The sequence below is a fragment of the Nomascus leucogenys genome, chromosome 9 (assembly GCF_006542625.1).
Source record: "Nomascus leucogenys isolate Asia chromosome 9, Asia_NLE_v1, whole genome shotgun sequence".
Taxonomy (NCBI): Eukaryota; Metazoa; Chordata; class Mammalia; order Primates; family Hylobatidae; genus Nomascus; species Nomascus leucogenys.
In genome coordinates this window covers 29015421-29036056 of record NC_044389.1, presented here as the reverse complement: position 1 = coordinate 29036056, position 20636 = coordinate 29015421, and the positions used below count along the sequence as shown (strand labels likewise).

The 20636-nt window shown below is 34.1% G+C and overlaps 1 protein-coding gene across 2 annotated transcripts in view; it reads right to left on the bottom strand.

Annotated features, from left to right (window-relative positions):
• Positions 1 to 20636, bottom strand: part of TPR (translocated promoter region, nuclear basket protein) — a 68656-nt gene that overhangs the window by 15551 nt on the left and 32469 nt on the right. For both annotated transcript variants that reach the window (XM_030818741.1, XM_030818742.1), the window contains exons 22-40: positions 20421 to 20586; positions 17504 to 17670; positions 16358 to 16510; positions 15797 to 15913; positions 14598 to 14801; positions 14130 to 14314; positions 13559 to 13706; positions 11482 to 11619; positions 11258 to 11389; positions 9872 to 10002; positions 8243 to 8453; positions 7225 to 7368; positions 6865 to 7063; positions 5733 to 5938; positions 5466 to 5527; positions 4720 to 4928; positions 3524 to 3796; positions 2601 to 2749; positions 1684 to 1767 (exon numbers count right to left, since the gene is read on the bottom strand). In XM_030818741.1, the coding sequence (XP_030674601.1) occupies positions 1684 to 1767; positions 2601 to 2749; positions 3524 to 3796; positions 4720 to 4928; positions 5466 to 5527; positions 5733 to 5938; positions 6865 to 7063; positions 7225 to 7368; positions 8243 to 8453; positions 9872 to 10002; positions 11258 to 11389; positions 11482 to 11619; positions 13559 to 13706; positions 14130 to 14314; positions 14598 to 14801; positions 15797 to 15913; positions 16358 to 16510; positions 17504 to 17670; positions 20421 to 20586 (3078 nt within the window). The remainder of the gene's footprint in view (positions 1 to 1683; positions 1768 to 2600; positions 2750 to 3523; positions 3797 to 4719; positions 4929 to 5465; positions 5528 to 5732; positions 5939 to 6864; positions 7064 to 7224; positions 7369 to 8242; positions 8454 to 9871; positions 10003 to 11257; positions 11390 to 11481; positions 11620 to 13558; positions 13707 to 14129; positions 14315 to 14597; positions 14802 to 15796; positions 15914 to 16357; positions 16511 to 17503; positions 17671 to 20420; positions 20587 to 20636) is intronic.

Here is a 20636-nt window from a genome sequence, read left to right as displayed (position 1 = left end):
TTGAGACAATTCCTTAATTTTACATGATAAAATAATTATAGCATAAGATGATCCAGAAAGTTTATTCAGAGAAAAGTACTGTTTCAAGCTTAGGACAGTTGAAAACTACACAGCCTGGGTTTGAATCTGAGCTCCAATGCTACGTGAACTTCGGTACACTACTTTATCTGGGTATCAGTTTCTGTAACTATGAGGTATAATGAAGATTAAATTAGTTAATAGATAAAAATTTCTTAGATCAACATTTGGCATATAGTAATGAGTTCTGTGTTAAATATTGATATTTAATTACTATCATATATTGTGATTTGAGAGACCAAAATAGATGCCATTTTGTCAACTAAGACAAACCCTAAGGTTAAGGAAACAAAAGTTACCTGTAGGTCCAGGGTTCAGGGCCTGTCTGGCATGGTAAATTTCTAAATTCGTATAGTTACAATAAAAAAAATAGGCCTTTGCTAAACTCCTCTAACTGGAGCTATCGGGCAAGTTATCAGACTCCTATCTCTGATTTACAATCCAGACCACTGCAACTCTGTAGAGAGCACTGGCAAGCAACTGCAGACACCTTAAGTTAGTTTCAACCTGCTTAAAAAGGCTGCGCGCAAACTGTCTCTGTGTCCTGTAGTTCACCTTTTGTTCACTCTTCACGTAAAGAGCCAAATTCCAGCTTAGTTTCGTGCTAAAACCCTGCCCCAAAGTGAACATGGGATGTATATTATATATATTTACCTACTGTGCATATGCTCAGCTCCCCTCATAAATATGTATAGCGTTTCCCCAAAACCTGCTGAATATGTATGACTCTATTGTGTAATAAGGACCCTGTGAGGCATAAAACCACACCTGTCCCTGCCCTGTGTGAAGACAGAACACCTTTGGTCCATGCTGGAGACTATTTCTTCCTCATTAGCAAAATGATATCACTAATAAAGCTCTCCTTTCTATTAAACACTATTTAGCCACCCTGGGGGCCTTCTCGATGACAATATGAATTCTCATTTTGTGGGACAGAAGGAAGAAAAGAAAGTAATAATATTCTGAGTGCCTAATATGTGGCAGGTACTACTTTAGGTATTTTACAATCCTAAAAATTATATTTTTTGACAAATGAGACAATGCAGGGAATTAATGACATGCTTACAGTCACAAAGCTTCCTAGTGGTGGAGCTAGGAATGACACCTCATGCTTTGTAACTTCAGAGTCTATATTCTCTCCGCTAGTAAAACTGCTCTAAAGGAACCTCAATGAGAGATCAAAAAATGAAGAGGTGCATAAACGCATTTCCTTTTATGGATTACTTTAATTCTGTAGGGGAAATAATACAGGGGAGTAAGAGAGAACCAGCAAATGGGGCACTATAAATTAACTCAAGATGCAACCAGCACTCTTGTATTCCATGTAATTAAAATAGTGAAAAATCTTGGCTCACAACTCTAAAAAATCTGGAAATCTGTGCTATATATGAACAAAAACATTTCTTTAATACAAGTTTAGAAGGCAGTACACTATACTCATAGGAGTAAAAGAAAGCAGACTCTGCAATGATTAATTCTAGTAGTATTTCATTAAATATAATAAGAACAAGTTAAAAAAAAAGACCAAATAATGTTTCAATTTGTCAAAGCTAATTTCATTCACGAAAAGCAACAGTTTGCTACTTTAGGTATGTTTTTACTTACTTCTCCAATGGAATCTTGAGAATCCTGGTTGTATACCTGAGTCTCTACCTCTCCATCAGTACTTTCTTCTGCCATAACTTCTTCCTGTATCATAATACACTAATATATTAACCATATCAGTGTAGCAGATGAAGGGTTACCTGTTTTTGTTAGTTCTCTCATTTGAAAAAACTCTTCAAATCTATAATTTTATGAAACTATAGAAAAATAAAAAAATTTATTTAAAAATTATAATCACATTCCTCCTCAGTATACACAAAGTAAGGTTTATGAACATTAATACACGCTAATACAATTAATTTAGTAGCCTTAATGTTTGATTTGAAACCTGCTTCATTATAATTTAATCTTAACAACAAAAAGGAATATAATTTTGGCTAATCTTAAAAAAAAAGATAGCAGGTAACAGATGTCCATGAGACTTAGAAACTTTGAGATGAAATTCAACTTATTATTTTTTTTTTTTTGCTTGTTTTCTTTATTTCTTTAGTTCTGCACTTTCCCACAGTATTGCTACATGAGTGTTAATCCTATGGATACATATTAAAGCTAGTAGACGTCTCAGACAACACTGGACATGAATGAGAGAAATATAAATATTTACCACCTTATGGGGGGAGGAGGGCTCCATAAAATGCCGTAAACAACGTAACAATTGCTTTTCTTTTTTTTAACTTATGTTTTTATGACTGTTTTTTTATTGAAATAGAAACAAATTCAATTAAAGATATGCAAGAATATAAAACACTGTTGGTAATAATACCTGGGTTGTCAGTGGAATCTCTGTAGAAAGTTCAATAAAAGTGTTTTCCAGATAATACATTTTGGCCCCAAAAGGTTAATTTTCTTTAGGCTATAACTGAAAAGAGTACCTTAACTCTACTGATAAAAGTTAAAATAGAAAGAACTTTACGCACCTCAGTTCCTACAGGTGTAACACTTTTCAACTTCTTTGGAAGAGGCATTTCCACTGTATCGTCAGAGACTTGGTCTGATGCTTCTATGGTGCTATCCTCTTCCTCTTCACGTGTACGCTTTGGCAAAGAAGAACTGGGGGTAGCCGAAACTTTGAAATTACATAAATCTTGAATTAGAGCATGATAATAACTCAATTTAGATAATTTACCCAATATGGTCACTTAACTAAAGGAGAACACAGTAAACATTTAATTGTACAAATTACTAAAATACAATCAATCAACTCCTAGATCAATGTCCATCAACATAATTTGTTTCTGCTAAGCTATGGGTAAACAAAGAGCAACTTACGCTCTGAGTCAATGTTTTTATACCAACCCAAGCTTTGCTTAATAAAGCCAGCCAATTTTTACAATATATCGGATTCACTGAGATTGTACTAATATGTTGTTATCTACAAAGTTTACATGGGACCTTCTATAAAACTCAGGACTCCTTGAATAAGAAAAAATGTACACTGTATGTAAATCAGTATATAGTCTTATCTTAGGTGTCTTTTAGTCCTCAGGACCTCCGTTAAATTATTTACAATATGTTTTGTGTTAATATGTAAAACCAGTAAAAAAAATAACTGGAGGGGGAGAATCATCTTAATGACAAACAACTGATTTAAAATAGTCATATTCAGTGGTAAACATGAAATAAAATGTTAGCAACATATTCATTCATTCTAATTCCTGGTAGAAAGCAAGTATGCACAAAGAATACTTGCAATACGTATTATGTCCAAGATATTATAATTGCGTAGGTCTATTCTAACTTCATTTGTACAAAGAATACTCAAGATATATATACTCAAGATATACTCAAGATCTTATAAATGCATAGGTCTATTCTGACTTCATTTTAAAATTAATTTTACCTGTGCCAAATACTGCTGTGGAAGTAGAAGGCCGCTCAACTGGTGAACTCTGAACAACCTCTACTATGTTTGAAGATAACTCTTGATTGGCAGGCTCAATCTGAGGATGACTCTGTTGAGTGGGTTGCACAAAAGCTGTAGCCTGTGTTTGTTGCTGAACAGTTAAAATAGGTTGAGAGATAGAAGGCTGGACATTAGGACTAGTAGAACGAACGGATCCACTTGTGCTTCCAAAAACTGGAACATGTTCCACAGGTCCTTCTGACTGCATAGCTGAAAAATAATTATAATGCTGAATATAAGCCTTCTACTTTTATCAAAGCTGAAATTATCCTTCCTGTTCTGTGGTACATGTCACCTTTCACACAGATTCTCTTGGCACTTGGTAGACAAATACATTGTGGGTAAAGGTAATGTATTATGTATTTTTATATTCCCTATGTAATTGATATGGTAACATGCAATAAAATGTTGCCTGAATTAAATAAATAAGTATCTGTAACTGATTTTGCATCTATTCATTTAAATTACTGTTGAATAAAATTAATGAAATTAAGCTCAAAGTAAAATTAGAATTTGTTTTTAATTGATATAACAGATAGTAAATTTAATTAGTTATATATTTAGTTTATTGGATGTAGCTGAAATAAAACATTCTCTACTTTCACAGCAGAGAAATACTTGAATAATTTACTGAATTCTAACATTTGTTGAGATAAGAATCTAAGGAAATATGCAGGTAGCAAAGTTTTACTGAACACCTACTGTGGAGTTAGGTAAAGGGATTAAACAATAAGAAGCCAAGATTTTTGCCCTTGAGGAGCTCAATGTAGTGGAGTAAAAAGCACGTATACCACAGAATAAAATACAGAGTTGTAATTGCTGTAATGAGTAACAGAGTGTCATGGGAAAAAACTGAAGAAAGCAATGAAATGGTCAGTTTCAGTGAGAAAGCAATGTTGGGTTGAGCCAGTAATTCAGTATGATTTTCCAAAGTGGATTTCATATATTCTTTGTGATTACAAGTGAAAATTCTGGTCCTAGAAGTATGTCCTTCAAATATTAAACACCCATTTTTACAATGATGTGACTTCAGCTGTAGTGGATGCTTCATTTATCTTTGAAATTACTGTCATCTTCTCATAATAAATCTAAATAAGCAATCAGTCTAATCAGATCTGTATTATTTTACTAACCTTCCTGTGATTCCACTTGTGTAGTGGGCATCACTGTAGCTGTTGGGGTAGTAGTGGGATTTGTAACAGTTGCAGGTGTAACCATTGGGCGGATACTAGCCCTGGGTGTTGACTTATTTCCAGCCATAGCTGCAGCTGTCACTTTACTTGGAGTAGACACAACAGGAGTTGGCTTGATATTGGCTGTTGGTGGGTCTGATGTGCTGGCACTTATGGAGGAGAAAATGCAAGAATAATTAATAACAAATTATTACGCAAATACTTTTAAAAACACAGTGAGTACAGGTCTCCATTTTTTTGTTCACTAAATATTTCAGAGCCTTATTAAAGCTGTTTTGAATTTAAGCATTAAAAACTATACAGGGAATGCTCCAGAGTGGTGCATCCTGACAATGCAGAATGTATCTAGCTGTTGAATTGCTGAACCCAAGTCTCAGCCCAGAATTTTCTATCTGTCATCATGTAATATCACAGGGAAAATCAGTAGCAGCCTAACTTAGAAACCAACTGTAAACTAAAAGATGAGAGACAAAACGTTTTCTCCGTCACAAAGCTTCATCTGATAGGACTGAAAGTATGCTGAAAACAAGCTGGCAAATACATGATACGGTTCTGCACAGAAAATAACTCTTTAGTGTATGTTTTTACAATAGAATACACAGATTTCTTTTTCCTAAACAGAAAGATCACCAGATATTCCCCGAGCTTTAAAAGAAAATTAACAGACTGAAATAACTAAAACTCACATTCCTCTTTCACCAGAAGCTGGAGTTGTTTTCAATGTGATCTGTCTCTGCTGTTCAGGGACCTATAAAGAGAAAGCTCTTGATTGTTGTTCCTAGCCCACAAGAGTCCACTAAAAATGCCACAAAAAAATTTTCATTGTTAATTCTCTCTGCATATGTTGAATTTTAGCCAAAATTCACTGACAGAGGCTCCTATATCACCAAGCACTTTCAAGTAAAATGTACAAAGAAAAACAACTTGTTACTTAAGCAGAATTAGCCGATCACCTTATTAGAAGGTTCTTGAGGCTCATCTCTCTGCTCAAGGTGTCTCTCTTGATGCTCCCTGAGTTCTCTTTCCAAGCGACTAATTCGACCTTCATATTGGGACTTTAGAGCAGTAATACGAACATCCAATTCATCTTTCTGTTGATCTAAGGCTCCATTCCTTTGTTTAAGCTCCTCATTTTCTTTGGTTAGCTGATCTTTTACACCTAAAGAAGTAACCAGGTGATTATATTAATATTATAATCAAACATTTAAAACAACATTTATGCACTTAATTGGCACATGGTCACATCAGATTCTACTACTATAACATCTACATTAGTTACGATACACCATACATCTCAATGAGCAAAGTTCTAAGTACATTTGTTTTAACTTATTACTAGAATATAAAATATACTTACTCCGACATAAAAATTTACTTTTTCCTAACTAAAATCTCAAAAAGCTAAAGATCCTAGTTAACAGAAGCCCGTTTATATTTCAATGTATCATTCATTACTATTAACTGCAAAATTTTTATTTCATATAATCTACAGCACTGTTTAAAAATAATTCAAGAACTTTTAAAATCAAGTAAGTTGTTAGGACATTGTCTTAGAGATCATTTAAAAAAAAATGCTTGTAACAAAATCCAACTGATTTGACATTTTATTTAACTACTCAGCAGACTGATAGGCAAGGCTGAATAAAGCCCTGAGCCTTGAAGAACTAGATTCTTCATAAATTTGACATGGTATCTCCCTGAAGAGCTAGAGGGGCCCTCCACCAAATGAGGTACAAAAAAATTCCTGGGCTGGTAAAGATCTTTATGCAGTCCACATAAGGTTTCTAGGCAGCACGGTCTGGGCTCAAAGGATCTCTGTCACAAGATAGAATTGTTATTCATGAAAGCAGGATAGCAGTACTCCATTATCTACTGCCAGCCAACAATTGAGAAAAATTTCATCATATCAAGGATATCCTCATCACTTGAAAATCAGGATTGCTCTTATTCCTAATATTTAAAGCATGCACACACACACAAACACCCTTCATAGTAGATACCTTTTATTTCTATTCCATTTAGTTTTAAGCCTGCAACACATAATCAACTTTCACTACCAAGTTCAAACTTTAAACAGATATTTACCAGCTAAGTGTGCAATTTTTGACTTTGCTGCTACAATAGCCTTTCTGGTTTTTTCTTCCTTTTCAGTTATCTGTTGTCGGAGCTGCTCCTCCTGTGTGGTTCTATCTTGAAGATCCTGACGAAGTCGTGAAAGTTCAGATTGAAGTTGCACAGTCTGTTCCTGGAGATTTCTTGCTTCTGTCTCTTTTTCAGATAATGTCTTTAAAGGAAAACAAAGTATTCACCATGGAATTCAATCATTTCAATATAAACTATATGTGTATCCATTCCCACATGGTAAGAGAAAGTATCTAGTTAACACATATTTCTTTAGGTGTAAAACAGGAAAGAATTAGGAACAGACTGTTCTCACACTCATACCTTCTGCAGATTCTCTACTTGACTCTCGAGTGATTTTGATTTTGTTTCAGCTTGGTTGAGCGTTTCTTTGAGTTCCTGCATTTCCTGGACTGAAACATGCTGTTCCTGATGGTCTGCAGAGGACTGAGCTGATGTCTCCATAACCTAAGACAACAAACAGTAATAATACACTTACATATTTATATTCAGTAATTCCATTTCTGCAAGTTTGTCTAAGAAAATAATCACAGCTTTGCAAAGAAATTTTATCCCTGAAGGTATTCAAAACAGAATTTTCTATGAAACAACTGTAATCTCCAAAAATGGGGAACTAGTTATGGTCTTCCACATAACTGAATACTAAACAGCTAATCAAAATGATGCATTATAGTTGGATTTTCAACACTTAACTGTATTTTCGTGATAATGAATCAAGTGAAAAAAGCATACAAAAGAATATAAGCGCATAATATTATTGCTTTGGAAAAACACATCGCTTACATATATGAAAAGGGATACTAATGTTCTAATAGTGGCTAAAACAAAGGGGTAGTAATTGTGAATTTTTTTCTTTATATTTATTTTCTAATCCAACATGAAATAAATACATAATTCTCAACATACAAATTCCTTACCTTCAGGAATTAAAAACAATATTTAGAATCAAAATATAAATATAATAAAGATTTCTGAATTTTTTTGATAGGTGGCTAACATAAACAATTTATTTAAAACTATACAAAACCAGATTAGTCATCATTTTTTAATATACACAATTCTAATTTGCAATGAGTTATAAGAACACAGCTTTGAAAATGGAGAGTATTCGAAAGGTGAAGACTGAATTATCTAGTATTTACCAAAATTTGTGAGTTTATAATGCATTTTCAGACATATTAAAGAACCAATCTTAAAGATATCATATATGCTTACACGAGTTTATTATCTAAAAGCTAATAATATTCAAAATTACAAAGAAATAAGATTTCATAACATTCATCCTAATTTTTTTTTTGTAAGAAAAGCTTCTTCAAAATACCTTATCCTGTTGTGCTTTAAGTTCTTCATATTGAGTCTTGTACCTACGTCCAATTTTCTTAACTTGAGTAATAGTTCTGACTTTTTCTTGGATATCAATTATTTTGGCATCTAAGTCCTTCTGGATGGTTTCCTTTTCAGTTCTTACTTTATTTAGATCTTCCTTCAGACTCTGAATTAAGTTCTGGTTGTTAGTCAAAGATGCATTTGATCTTTAAAAAATGGAGGAAAGAAGAAAGATTAAATATATGAGATGTTTTTCAAATTCTGAAGTTCAATGTAACTTTATGTTATACTGCTTTAATAACATTTTTTTTTTGAAAATCCTAAAAAATACCCATATACTTCAAAGGTAAGACCTTACGAATTTACAGCCCTTCAGCAAGATCTTATTACATAGGTTTACATGCGCATTTTAGAGATGAGAAAAACAGAGCTACCAATGGTCAAGTAACATGCCCAATTTTACAAACTAAAGTCAAGTGATGGTACCCAGATTTTAATTCAGACTTGCCTTAAGAGCAAAACCTACCCTCTTTCTACTGCATTGAGTATTGTCAAATTTTTTCTGTAAAAGGGCCAGATAGAATGTTATGCTTTGCAAGCCACAAAGTCTTTGCTGCATTTTTCTTAAACAATGTTTTAAAAATATAAAAATCATTCTTAGCTTATAGGCTGTACAAAACCAAATCATGGGCCACATTTGGTCTATGGGCTATAGTTTGCCAACCCCTGTACTGTATCCTGAACTGAACTTGAAATCAGATGGCCTGAATTAAGAGTATGGGTTAATTCTGAACTGAACTTGAAATCAGATGGCCTGAATTAGGTAGTCAATCTTTTTGAATCTTAGGCTCCTCATTTTTAAGATTAAAATATAACTCTCCTACTTAACATGCTAGATGGTGCTATAAAGAGAATGTACGTATATATATCACAAAAATTTGTAAGTTGTAAAGCAATATATAAATGGGACCATGATATGGACAAATTACACTAAAGCTTACAAAAGGTAAACCAGAACATTAATTTTAATATTTAATTTCTTAATTTTAAAGGGGCAATACTTTGCTATTAGTTCATGTGAGAAAAAATTAAGACTTACAAGCTTCCCTTGGCCAGGCATGATGGGTCATGCCTGTAATCCCAGCACTTAGGGAGGCAGAAGTGGGAGGACAGCTTGAGCCCAGGAGTTTGAGACCAGCCTGGGCAACAGAGGGAAACACTGTTCTCCACAAAAAGGAACACAAAAGCCAAAGTAATAAAACCCACTTCCCTTATAGAGTCACAAATATAAGCTAACCAAAAGAAAACAAACAAAAAAATACCTCCTTGTAAGTTTTTGATAGCTGTAAATTTAGCTTTAGACTTCTACTGAGTAGCTCTTTAAAAAATAAAATATAGAGAAATAATTATGAGGATATTCTCATATATATTTTATATACAAAGGCATAATATTAAATCACTGCTTGACTCTACAAAGTAGATGGAAGTCAGATATAGGTGCTCTAGCACTTTCCATTCTTTCCAAAACCAGGAGGCAGGCACTTGGGGAGTCATGTAAATAAGTAAAATAAACTTCTTTAAGATTTTATATATTATATATGATTTAAGGCTTCTTTCCATATACCTTGCAATTTCAGCTTTAAGTCTACCAATTTCTTCTGTCAATTGTTGAATACGCTTAGTATGAACTTCCTTTTCAGAAAGGAGCTTCCGATATTCTTCTGTATCTGGATCTTTCTGTTGACTTACTAGATGCTAGAATAACAAAAATGCATACTTGATTTTTTTAGGTTTTATGAAACAAATGTGCTATAATAAAATGGCAGAATATCTGATTATGTTTACATTAGGTGCCCTGCATGTAAAGTAATCAAGCATGGAACTACAAGATACTAAGATCAAACTAAGCTTTGGTTTGTTTGGCTAAGAAGTCTATCCAAAATAGAAGAGGAAAAAAAATCAAATGTCATTAAATGCTCGTTATTTTTTCATATTTGTGAATAAACATTTCATATTAGTTACAATGAAGCCAAATAAAGGGATCTGAAGAATCAAAACTTTCAATATTAAGTACCTAATTTCATTGAAGTGACATTTACAAGAAAAAAAATATAGACAATGCATTACAAGTTAAACACACAAACCTTCTGTAGATGCCAGGTAATGTGCTTCACATTTGTTAAATTTTTATCACACAAAAGGTGATAAGGGAAAACTAAAGCTCCAAGAGGTTAAGAAACTCTCCCAAGTCATATAAATAATACATGCAAGGCAGATTTCTAACCTTTTGCTTGAATAAAGGGCTGGAGTTTCTAACCACAGTATGTTACATGGTTTCATCTCCCTAAAAATGTTCCAGTGAACAAGTCTTTTTAAAGTGCTTTAATAAATTCAATAAATTATACAGATTCCTATTTTGCTTTTTTTTTTTTGAGACAGGATCTCCCTCTCTCACCCAGGCTAGCATGCAGTGGCATGATCACAACTCACTGCAGCTTTGACCTCCTGGGCTCAAGTAATCCTCTGACCTCAGCCTCCCAAGTAGATGGGACTACAGGCATGTACCACCACGCCCAGCTAATTTTTAACTTTTTGTAGAGATGGAGTCTCACTACATTGCCCAGGCTGGTCTCAAACTTCTGGGCTCGAGCAATCTTCCCATCTTGGCCTCCGAAAGTGCTGGGATTATAGGCATGAGCCACCATGTCTGGCCTCAGATTTCTATTTTCATGTATAAAAATATTTTAGAGATAAAATGAAAGCCTAAAACTTTAAAATTATGGAAAATAACTGCTTTTTAGAAATATATATAATGTAACCAAAATTTTTTATAAATTGGGTTATAAGTTTAACATCTGTCACATATTTACATGTATTAATAACATAATAGACTTTCACTAATAAACACAATAATTTTCACTAGTTCCTCAAGTATTTTTATTCCCCTAAGTTTCCCCTATTATTAAAAACACGTGTTTCCATGTTTTGGAAGAGTTTTAACTGCATTTACCTGGTTACGTGCTTTCCAACGTTTGACATCCTCTTCTAACAGCTTCTTCTCTGCCTGCAACATACCACTTTTCTCACTCAGCTCAGCATTTGCTTCTTGTAAGGGTAAAATATCTAACTCCAGTTTCCTCACCTGAAAATCATGCCAATATTTAACAACAAATGTAAAATTTCATTTATTATTAAAAATAACATGCTTCCACTCTTGATAACCAAGCAACAAACCTTTGCTTGCATTTGCTGTAGATCCTGTTCTAGTCTCTCCTTTTCTTCTCTTAGCATTTTATTGGTCTCCATAACTACATTCATTGTTTCAGTTTTCTTCATCAGTTCTTCATGCTGAGCCATTGTTTTTGCAGTTACCTAAACATTTCAAATAAATATACATATCAACATCTAACAATAGTTGAAAGTCTACCTGTTCCTATGAGCTCAAATCCTCCCTATGACAAAGTAAAGAGAATTTAAGTTTCAACTTTTAGAACTAAAATTTTTGAAAGTTCACATTTACTTTTCTGTGAGGCATGCTAACTGCAGGCTTTAAACAAATACAAGAATTACAAAGATAAAAGTGAAAAGATGCTACAAATCCCACCAACAAAGTATTAACATTAGGTAAAAACATTAATCCAAATCTCTATTTACCTTTCTGTATCTTTTTTTCCTAGCTGCACTAAATTCATTACTTCTAAAATGTTATTCTAATCCTCAGTTTATTCCCTCTTGTTCAGAAATCTCTCTTCATTTTGATCCACTGTTTCATCACTTTGGCTATGAGAAATTTTACTGAATTATCTGTGAAGTGTTTTTTCCTTCTCATAGGTTATAATTATCCATCTTCTGCACTTGGTATTACTTTCTTCCCCCACTATTTTTAAAGCTATAGCATATTTCATGGTTGCCATGCTACACTGTTCATGCTTAGACAGACGTTACATTATTATTATAATTTTTTTTTTTTTTTTTTGAGACGGAGTCTCGCTCTGTCGCCCAGACTGGAGTCCAGTGGCGTGATCTCAGCTCACTGCAAGCTCCGCCTCCCAGGTTTATGCCATTCTCCTGCCTCAGCCTCCCGAGTAGCTGGGACTATAGGTGCCCGCCACCATGCCTGGCTAATTTTTTTGTATTTTTAGTAGAGACGGGGTTTCACCATGTTAGCCAGGACGGTCTCAATCTCCTGACCTCGTGATCCACCCGCCTCGGCCTCCCAAAGTGCTGGGATTACAGGCATGAGCCACCACGCCCGGCCCATTATATTATTTTTTATATAATCTATGTTACTTGTTGACTCTCTTTTTCCTGTATTTAAGAGTTGGCTTCCCCCTATGAACTTGTTCGTGGGCAGGCATTTTCTAGTATTTACTTTCTATAGCCCAAAGGAATAAAAAAGGAAGCAGAAAAGACTGAACAATATGCAGTCTTTGTTAGAGACTCTGATTCTGTCCCTTTTCCTCCAACTATTAACTCTATTGAACTGGAGGCTCTATTATTTCCATGGTGAGATACATTTGAATTAAACAGGATATAATTCTGGAACCTTTAGCTTTTGCTGAACACATAAATCCCATAAACTTCATTATTTACTTTTCCCTGTTCAATGGTTTCTTCCTAACAGTCATTTTGACTACGCATCAGTAAAAAGAAGGTAAATGTTTTAAGATATTAATTTCCTTCCTTCTAGATGTGGGGGTATATTACTGTAGCTCCTAAGAATGAAGTAACTCAACAATAAGCTTTGGGTGGTACTGTGGGGTAAGGAGTCAAGCTTGTGTTATTACCAGCCATTTCACTACCACAGCTTCTTTTCCTTTAGTTGTTAGTTTTTACTAGTTTTTGCTCCTTGGGTGAGAAAGATACTCTGTAGCAGTTTAAATCACTTTATCCTAGAACGACTATCCACATGTATAAACCAAAACTATAATAAATTAAGATAGCTGGAATTTATTAAGCACCCACTACATACCAGACATGCTTCTAAATGCTTCATGTGCACAAACTCAATTAATCCTCATTATTATCCAAATATTACAGATGAAGAAACTAAGAGCAGGGAAGTTAAACAATGTACCCAAGGCCACAGCTAATGGTATGAAGCTAGAATCTGAAGCCAGGCAGTTTGGTTACAGAGCCTTTACTTTTAAGCACTATACTATACTAGCGTTTAACAAATGCTTAATGAATTTACAAGTTTAGAAGAATGCTTACTTCGAGTTAAATTTTACGTTACGTTAAATGGTAGAGATATAAATGAGTGCTTCTCTTTTGATTTAACAAGTGCTTTCTTAAAGCTTAGTATACCTACCTGGACTTTCTCCCTTTCAGCATTTAGACTATCTTGCAGTTCCTGCAGCTCTCTTTCTAAAAGTTCAACCCTTTGTCGATAACGCAGACTCTCAACCTGAGCCACCTCAAACCTAGTTTCAGCAATTTCTTTTTCTCGTCGTATAAATCTACAAAAATACAGATATTAAAATTTTATGTGAATTTTAAAAAGCCAACATTTCAAAACGTGGGTAATTTGGTAAGATGACAAAAATCATTGACTATTACATGTTTTCATTAATAATAAATAATAATGGGAGATGCATTTCTATTTTCTTTTATAGATACTGGCTTTAGAATGTTTATCTCTAAAATGATCTGAAAGGAATTCAGTTTTTCAAGAGAAAACTGCTCTAGTTCTTACTATCAGATTCAACTTTAAAGTCACTTGTTTAATATGTGTAAATGTTAAAAGTTATGAGTTTTTTGACAAATAAAAGAATGAACTTTATATCAAAATCATGTATAATCTCTTTCTCTGATTTATGCATTTGTAGTTTCATTTCATAGTTGTTATACCACAGAAATGAAGCAGTAAAAACACGATTTACCTGAGAATTTCCAAAATTTGTTCTTGAGATTTTCCTTCTTCACTGAGAGATACATTCAGTGGACCTTGTACACCTTCCTTCACAGAGGCAACGACCTTGTCACTTAATTTTTCGATCTGATCGTGAAGTAATCTGTTTTGTTTCTCCAGATCTTCACAGCGACATACACATTTGGAAACTTCATCCTGCAAGCCAAGAGTCTATCACAATAGCAGATTTTCCAATGCACATTTTAAAAAAACAACTTGGCCAGGCACGGTGGCTAACGCCTGTAATCCCAACTACTTGGGAGGCTGAGGCAGAAGAATTACTTGAACCCAGGAGGCGGAGATTGCAGTGACCCAATACCACGCCACTGCACTCCAGCATGGGTGACAGAGCAACGCTCCATCTCAAAACATTAAAAAATAAATAAAACAACAACTCTTTCAGTTAGTCAGAACATTCTATTCAGATTTACAATAATACCTTTAACATTCTCTCTCTTTCCTCCCAAGATGCTTTACACTCCAACAACTGTGATTCTGCTTTCTGTGTTGTTTCTTCCAAATGCTGACGGACTGATGCCATTTTTGAAACCTGCTCCTTCGCAGCTTGTAGAGCTTCAACATCAGCAGCATGCAGCATCAATTCTCTCTCATACTTATTCTGAGCTTCCACAGCTATTTTAGCCTATAAGAAATTATTATCCAATTGATACCAAAGATTAAAAATCCATAAAACTAGTTGGCACTTGTCCAAAGATACACATTGGACTTTTTAAATAGTAAAAGTAAAGACAATCTAAATGTAGCAAAATAAGAAAATAATTAAAAGTTAATGCTTTAGCTATTTAATATTATAAAACTGTCAGAAATGAAACTTAGAAGACTGTAGCAATTTGGACAAACTTTTTGATATAAGAAGCTAAACATAGCTCAGCTATATAAATACTAAATTATAGATCCATTGATTTTAATGAAATTTACTTCGAAGCATTTCTTCCCTGTATTACATTTTAAAATAGCAATATACATGTTACATATACATAGGCAATAAAGAATAGTAAGCAAATGAATAGCTATTAACATGACACCCAACTTAAAATAAGAACATTACCAATATGCTCAAATGTACTCCTATCCCATCCTACCATTTTAGTAACTCTGACTCCTGAATTGTTTTATCATTATCTGTTCATAAAAAAATTATAAAAAGCTTCAACACTATGTGCACATACATACATACACTCAAAATAATGATACTTTTTAAACATTTTATAAATAGTATATAGATATCTGTGCAAACTTGGTAATGCATTAACAATGTCATCAAGAGGTTCTTGTTTTAAGGAAAGGTTGCCTCTAATGAACTGTATCTATAATTTTATAATCAGATCTAGTGAAGGACAATAGTAAAATAATCTTCGTAAGTGAGAGCCAAGTACAAATTTTAGTCTCCTATTCCTGTTTTTGTGTTCCCATTGTCAAGATTGCTTTGTTAATATTGCCCTATGTATTTATTTTTAGCCTTCATCTATACTTTTCAATTTGTCTTGTCTAAGTTCCACAAAAGTGGAAATTATCTTGAATTTTTGCAAGGTCCACCAGTTCTCATAATGCATAAATATACTTCAAGAATCATTTTCTAGGATCAAAGCTCATTTCTCAATAATTGGCTATACTTACTTGTTCCTGACAGTCACGTCTGGCTTGCTGCTCATTACTTAAAGCTGTGCTTGCTCTCTGAAGAGCTTCTTGTACTTCATTCTGAACACTAGAAAGTGTTTTCTTCAATTCAGATAACTAAGTAGAAAGAACAAGATTAAAACCAAAATTAATTGCAAACTTACTTGGAAAATACTGTATGGTAGTGTTACTAAATTGAAGTCTCATTTTTCAAGACCCAATTAGCCCAAAAAACTGCTGCTAAATTTAAAATGCTTACACCCTGATATAATCCATTTTGCAACTCCATATCCATTCCCTAACATTTGCAAAAGTCAAGTCTCCAGTAGGGGCTTTTAAAAAGAACCACTGATACCTATTTCTGTAAAGTAGTCTAAAAATTTCAATAGGAAATGTATATAGAGGTACAGAAAAGAGTAAAACATAAAACTAAAATTTTGCCTATGTCTTCAATAAATTTCTGTCGAGATGAACTGAATGGCAACTAATGACTTAGTTAAAAGAATTCAAATCCTTACAAGTAAAAAAAAAAAAAAAAAAAAATATGGTTAACCTATTCACCTGTTGTTCCATGCTCTCTATGGCTCTTCTTTTATCATCCTGAAGTTCTTGTTTTTCCTTCTCTACTTCCATCAACTTCTTTTCCAACTGTGTCTGAAATTCAGCTGACTCTTTTAAACGAACTTCAATATTCTTACGCACTTCTTCTGTCACCTTTACCATATTACAAACAGTAGGATATAAAAATTACACACATTTAAAGTCATACAATTATTTTCTCCAAATCAAAACTAATTTGAGAAGTAATAAAATTAATGTTTGTTGTATATTAAAAAAAGAATCCATCGAAGGTGATTAGAAGATTCAACAACAAGCAAAAACACCATATAAATCTACAAGCATTTACCTTTCAACTTGGCTACTGGCCATTTTTCTCTTTTGAAATGAAATTTCCAATCTCTCATTTCTCCCTCAATCCTCATATCCACTTGCCAAATCCATCTATTCTACAATCGAAAGGTATTTTCCTCACATATTTTGATTTTTTACAACGATGTCAACCACAAAAGGATCTTTTAAAATTGAAGCCCTAGACTATTGCTACAGCCTTCAAAATGAACACTGTATCTTCCAATCTACCACATTAATTTTCTAACCAAAAAAAAAAAAAAATCTGATTATGACATGTTAAAAAAATCAATGGCTCTTAATAAACCTACAGAATATAATTTAACATGATATTCAAAACCTTTCACATTTGATTATCAACTACATTTATAACTGTATCCCCTCACTACTCACTTTACAAATTGTCATCTTCTGAAGCCTTTCTACCATGGCTGAGGGTTCCCATTACATAAAATACCTTTCTACACTATTTGCCTATACAGATACCTTCATTCAAGGCTTTGCCTGCACAAATGCCATCTCTCTTGTGAAGGCATGCATACCCAGAAGACAAATAACAATCCCTACCTCTCATTGTCCTCAACATTTGATCTGGACCATTCCTACAGCAAGGATAACCTCCTTGCTTCATGAATTTTGTGTGTTTTTGTTTTATCTGGCTTATGAGACTCAAGTACTTTCACAAGGTTAAAGGCTGGTCTAATTCATACCAGTGCCTTACAAAGCAGTCCTCTAGTTACTAAAAACAAAGTTAACAAACGTGTTGAGATTGAATTCTGAGTTCAGAATAATACATACCTGTTTTTCCTTGTTCAGGGATTCTTCTAAACTAGTAACCATTGCTCGATATTGTTCCACATTGCTCGTACTTGTTTTGAGTCTCTCCTTTAAGTCATTCACCTGCTCTTCTGTCTGTCTTAGCTGACTCACAAGATCATCCACATCTTCTTTGTTGCTAGGCTGACCTAAAAGATATAACAGCTCTGTTAAAATTAACATTTTCAATAGTATTAGAGATGACTGTTATAAAGAGCTTATGAAATTAGCATTAAGGTTCAAATACAGATATATTTAGAAAGTATATTTCAATCCATGCCGAGTACCAAAATAAAAGCAGGTACTTGGTTATGTTACTTCCTCAAAAACAAAAAAATTCAAATATTAATAATTTAAATCTGTTATGAAAATTAAGAAAAGGATAGTCAAAAGAGAACAATCAAATACTTCCACTAAACTGAGTTAGCTATATGAGGAAATTACAGAATTCTTAATTTATTAAATGTTACGGGAAGTCAGGGAACCCGAACGGAGGGACCAGCTGGAGCCGTGGCAGAGGAACGTAAATTGTGACAATTTCATCTTAATATGGACATTTATCAGTTCTCAAATAATACTTTTATAATTTCTTATGCCTGTCTTTAATCTGTTAATCCTATTATCTTCCTAAGTTGAGGATGTATGTCACCTCAAGACCACTGTGATAACTGTGTTAACTGTACAAATTGATTGTAAAACGTGTGTTTAAACAATATGAAATCAGTGCACCTTGAAAAAGAACAGAATAATAGCGATTTTTATGGAACAAGGGAAGACAACCATAAGGTCTGACTGCCTGCGGGGTCGGGCAAAAAGAGCCATATTTTTCTTCTTGCAGAGGGCCTATAAACAGACGTGCAAGTAGGACAGATATCGCTAAATTCTTTTCCTAGCAAGGAATATTAATACCCTGGGAAAAGAATTTGTCCCTGGGGGGAGGTCTATGAACAGCCACTCTGGGAATGTCTGTCTTGTGCAGTTGAGATAAGGACTGAGATAAGCCCTGGTCTCCTGCAGAACCCTCAGGCTTACTAGGGTGGGAAAACTTAGCCTTGGTAAATTTGTGGTCAGACTGGTTCTCTGCTTTCGAACCCTATTTTCTGTTGTTTAAGATGTTTATCAAGATAATACATGCACCACTGAACACAGACCCTTATCAGTGGTTCTGCTTTTGCCCTTTGCCCTGTGATCTTTGTTAGATCTTTATCAGTGGTTCTGCTTTTGCTCTTTGAAGCATGTGATCTTTGTACCTACTCTCTGTTCTTACACTCCTTCTCCTTTTAAAACCCTTAATAAAAACTTGCTGGTCTGAGACTCAGGTGAGCATCACAATCCTAGATATGTGATGTCCCCCCTGGCGGCCCAGCTGTAAAATTCCTCTCTTTGTACCGTCTCTATTTCTCAGCCAGCCAACACTTATGGAAAATAGAAAGAACCTACGTTGAAATATTGGGGGTGGGTTCTCCCAATAATTAAACATTATTTACTCTAAAACACTAAATCTTAAATCTAAAATTTAGCCCAATTTTTATCCTAAGTACATAAAATAGGCAGAAAACTGTAAACTAGAAAGAATGTTTTATCACATGATATCAACAGGAAAGTATATAATTATTTACTAGATAATTATATACCCATTATTTATATGGATCAGATATTTATGTGTCTGTATATATGGACAGATACAGAGAGATGCTTCTCTACTCCCAGTGGGTCACATCCCGATAAACTCATCATAATTTGAAACTATCATGAGTTGAAAACGCATTTAATATACCTAACTCACTGAACACCATAGCTTAGCTTATAGCTTGGCCTAGACTACCTTAAATGTGCTCAGATGCTTACATTAGCCTACAGTTGGGCAAAACGATCTAACACAAAGCCTGTTTTATAATGAAGTGTTGAGTATCGCATGTAATTTACTGAACAAATACTGAAGTAGTTTCTACTGAATGTGTACTGCTTTTGAACCATAGGTTGAAAAACTGTGTAAATCAGAAAGTCTGCATACAATTATTAGTTATTTATTTCCCTTGTGTTAAGAAATAAAACTGGTCAGGCACTGTGGCTCACGCCTGTAATCCCAGCACTTTGGGAGGCCGAGGCAGGCAGATCACAAGCTCAGGAGATCGAGACCCTCCTGGCTAACATGGTGAAACCCTGTCTCTACTAAAAAAAAAAAAAAATACAAAAAATTAGCTGTGCGTAGTGGCAGCCACCTGTAGTCCCAGCTACTTGGGAGGCTGAGGCAGGAGAATGGCGTGAACCTGGGAGGCGGAGCTTACAGTGAGCTGAGATCGTGCCACTGCACTCCAACCTGGGCAACAGTGCAAGACTCCGTGTCAAAAAAAAAAAAAAAAAAGAAATAAAACCATATAGAAAGATTATCAAGACACAAAGGCTCTGAACTTGAAATGATGTATTTAAAAAGGGAAGCAAAATCTATGAAACAAATCTTTTACCTGAGGCTACCAACGAGCAAATATTGGGAATACTGCTTTAAAGGAGATCACAAATCAACTCATTCTTTAAGAGAAACTTATTCTTGCAGATTTGGTATGCAACCTTATTTCCAAGGGGCCTGGGTTAAAAAATCAAACAACCCTCTTCAGAAAGAATAATTTTTAAAGTATCAATAAATAGTTTCAAGAATTAGAAAACTGGGTACATACCATGATCAAATGCCAAGCCGAACTATTCTGAATCTTTTAAGACAGCAAATTTACTAGTTTAGGCCCAAAACTGAGTACCACTATATAAACAAAAAGTTGGGGTTTTTGTTTGTTTCATTTTACCAGCATTCACAAAGAATAAGGCTATTTACTGACAGGATATATTATAATCCTAAGAAGTACTTATTTATTTACAATTATATTGGTCTACTTATTTTATTTACCTTTACCAGTTCTCTGTGAAGACTGAGAGGCAAGTTGGACTTCCATATTACTGAGGTGCTGTTTCAACGTGGCAATTTCTTTTTGAGCATTTTTTAATAGTTCTTTTGTGTTAAGATGAAGATTTGTCTCTGTATCCAGTTGTCTCTTTGTATCTAAAAGTTGAACCTATAAAATACATTAACCTTATAACACTCTTTAGGTTCCTAAGTAACTAA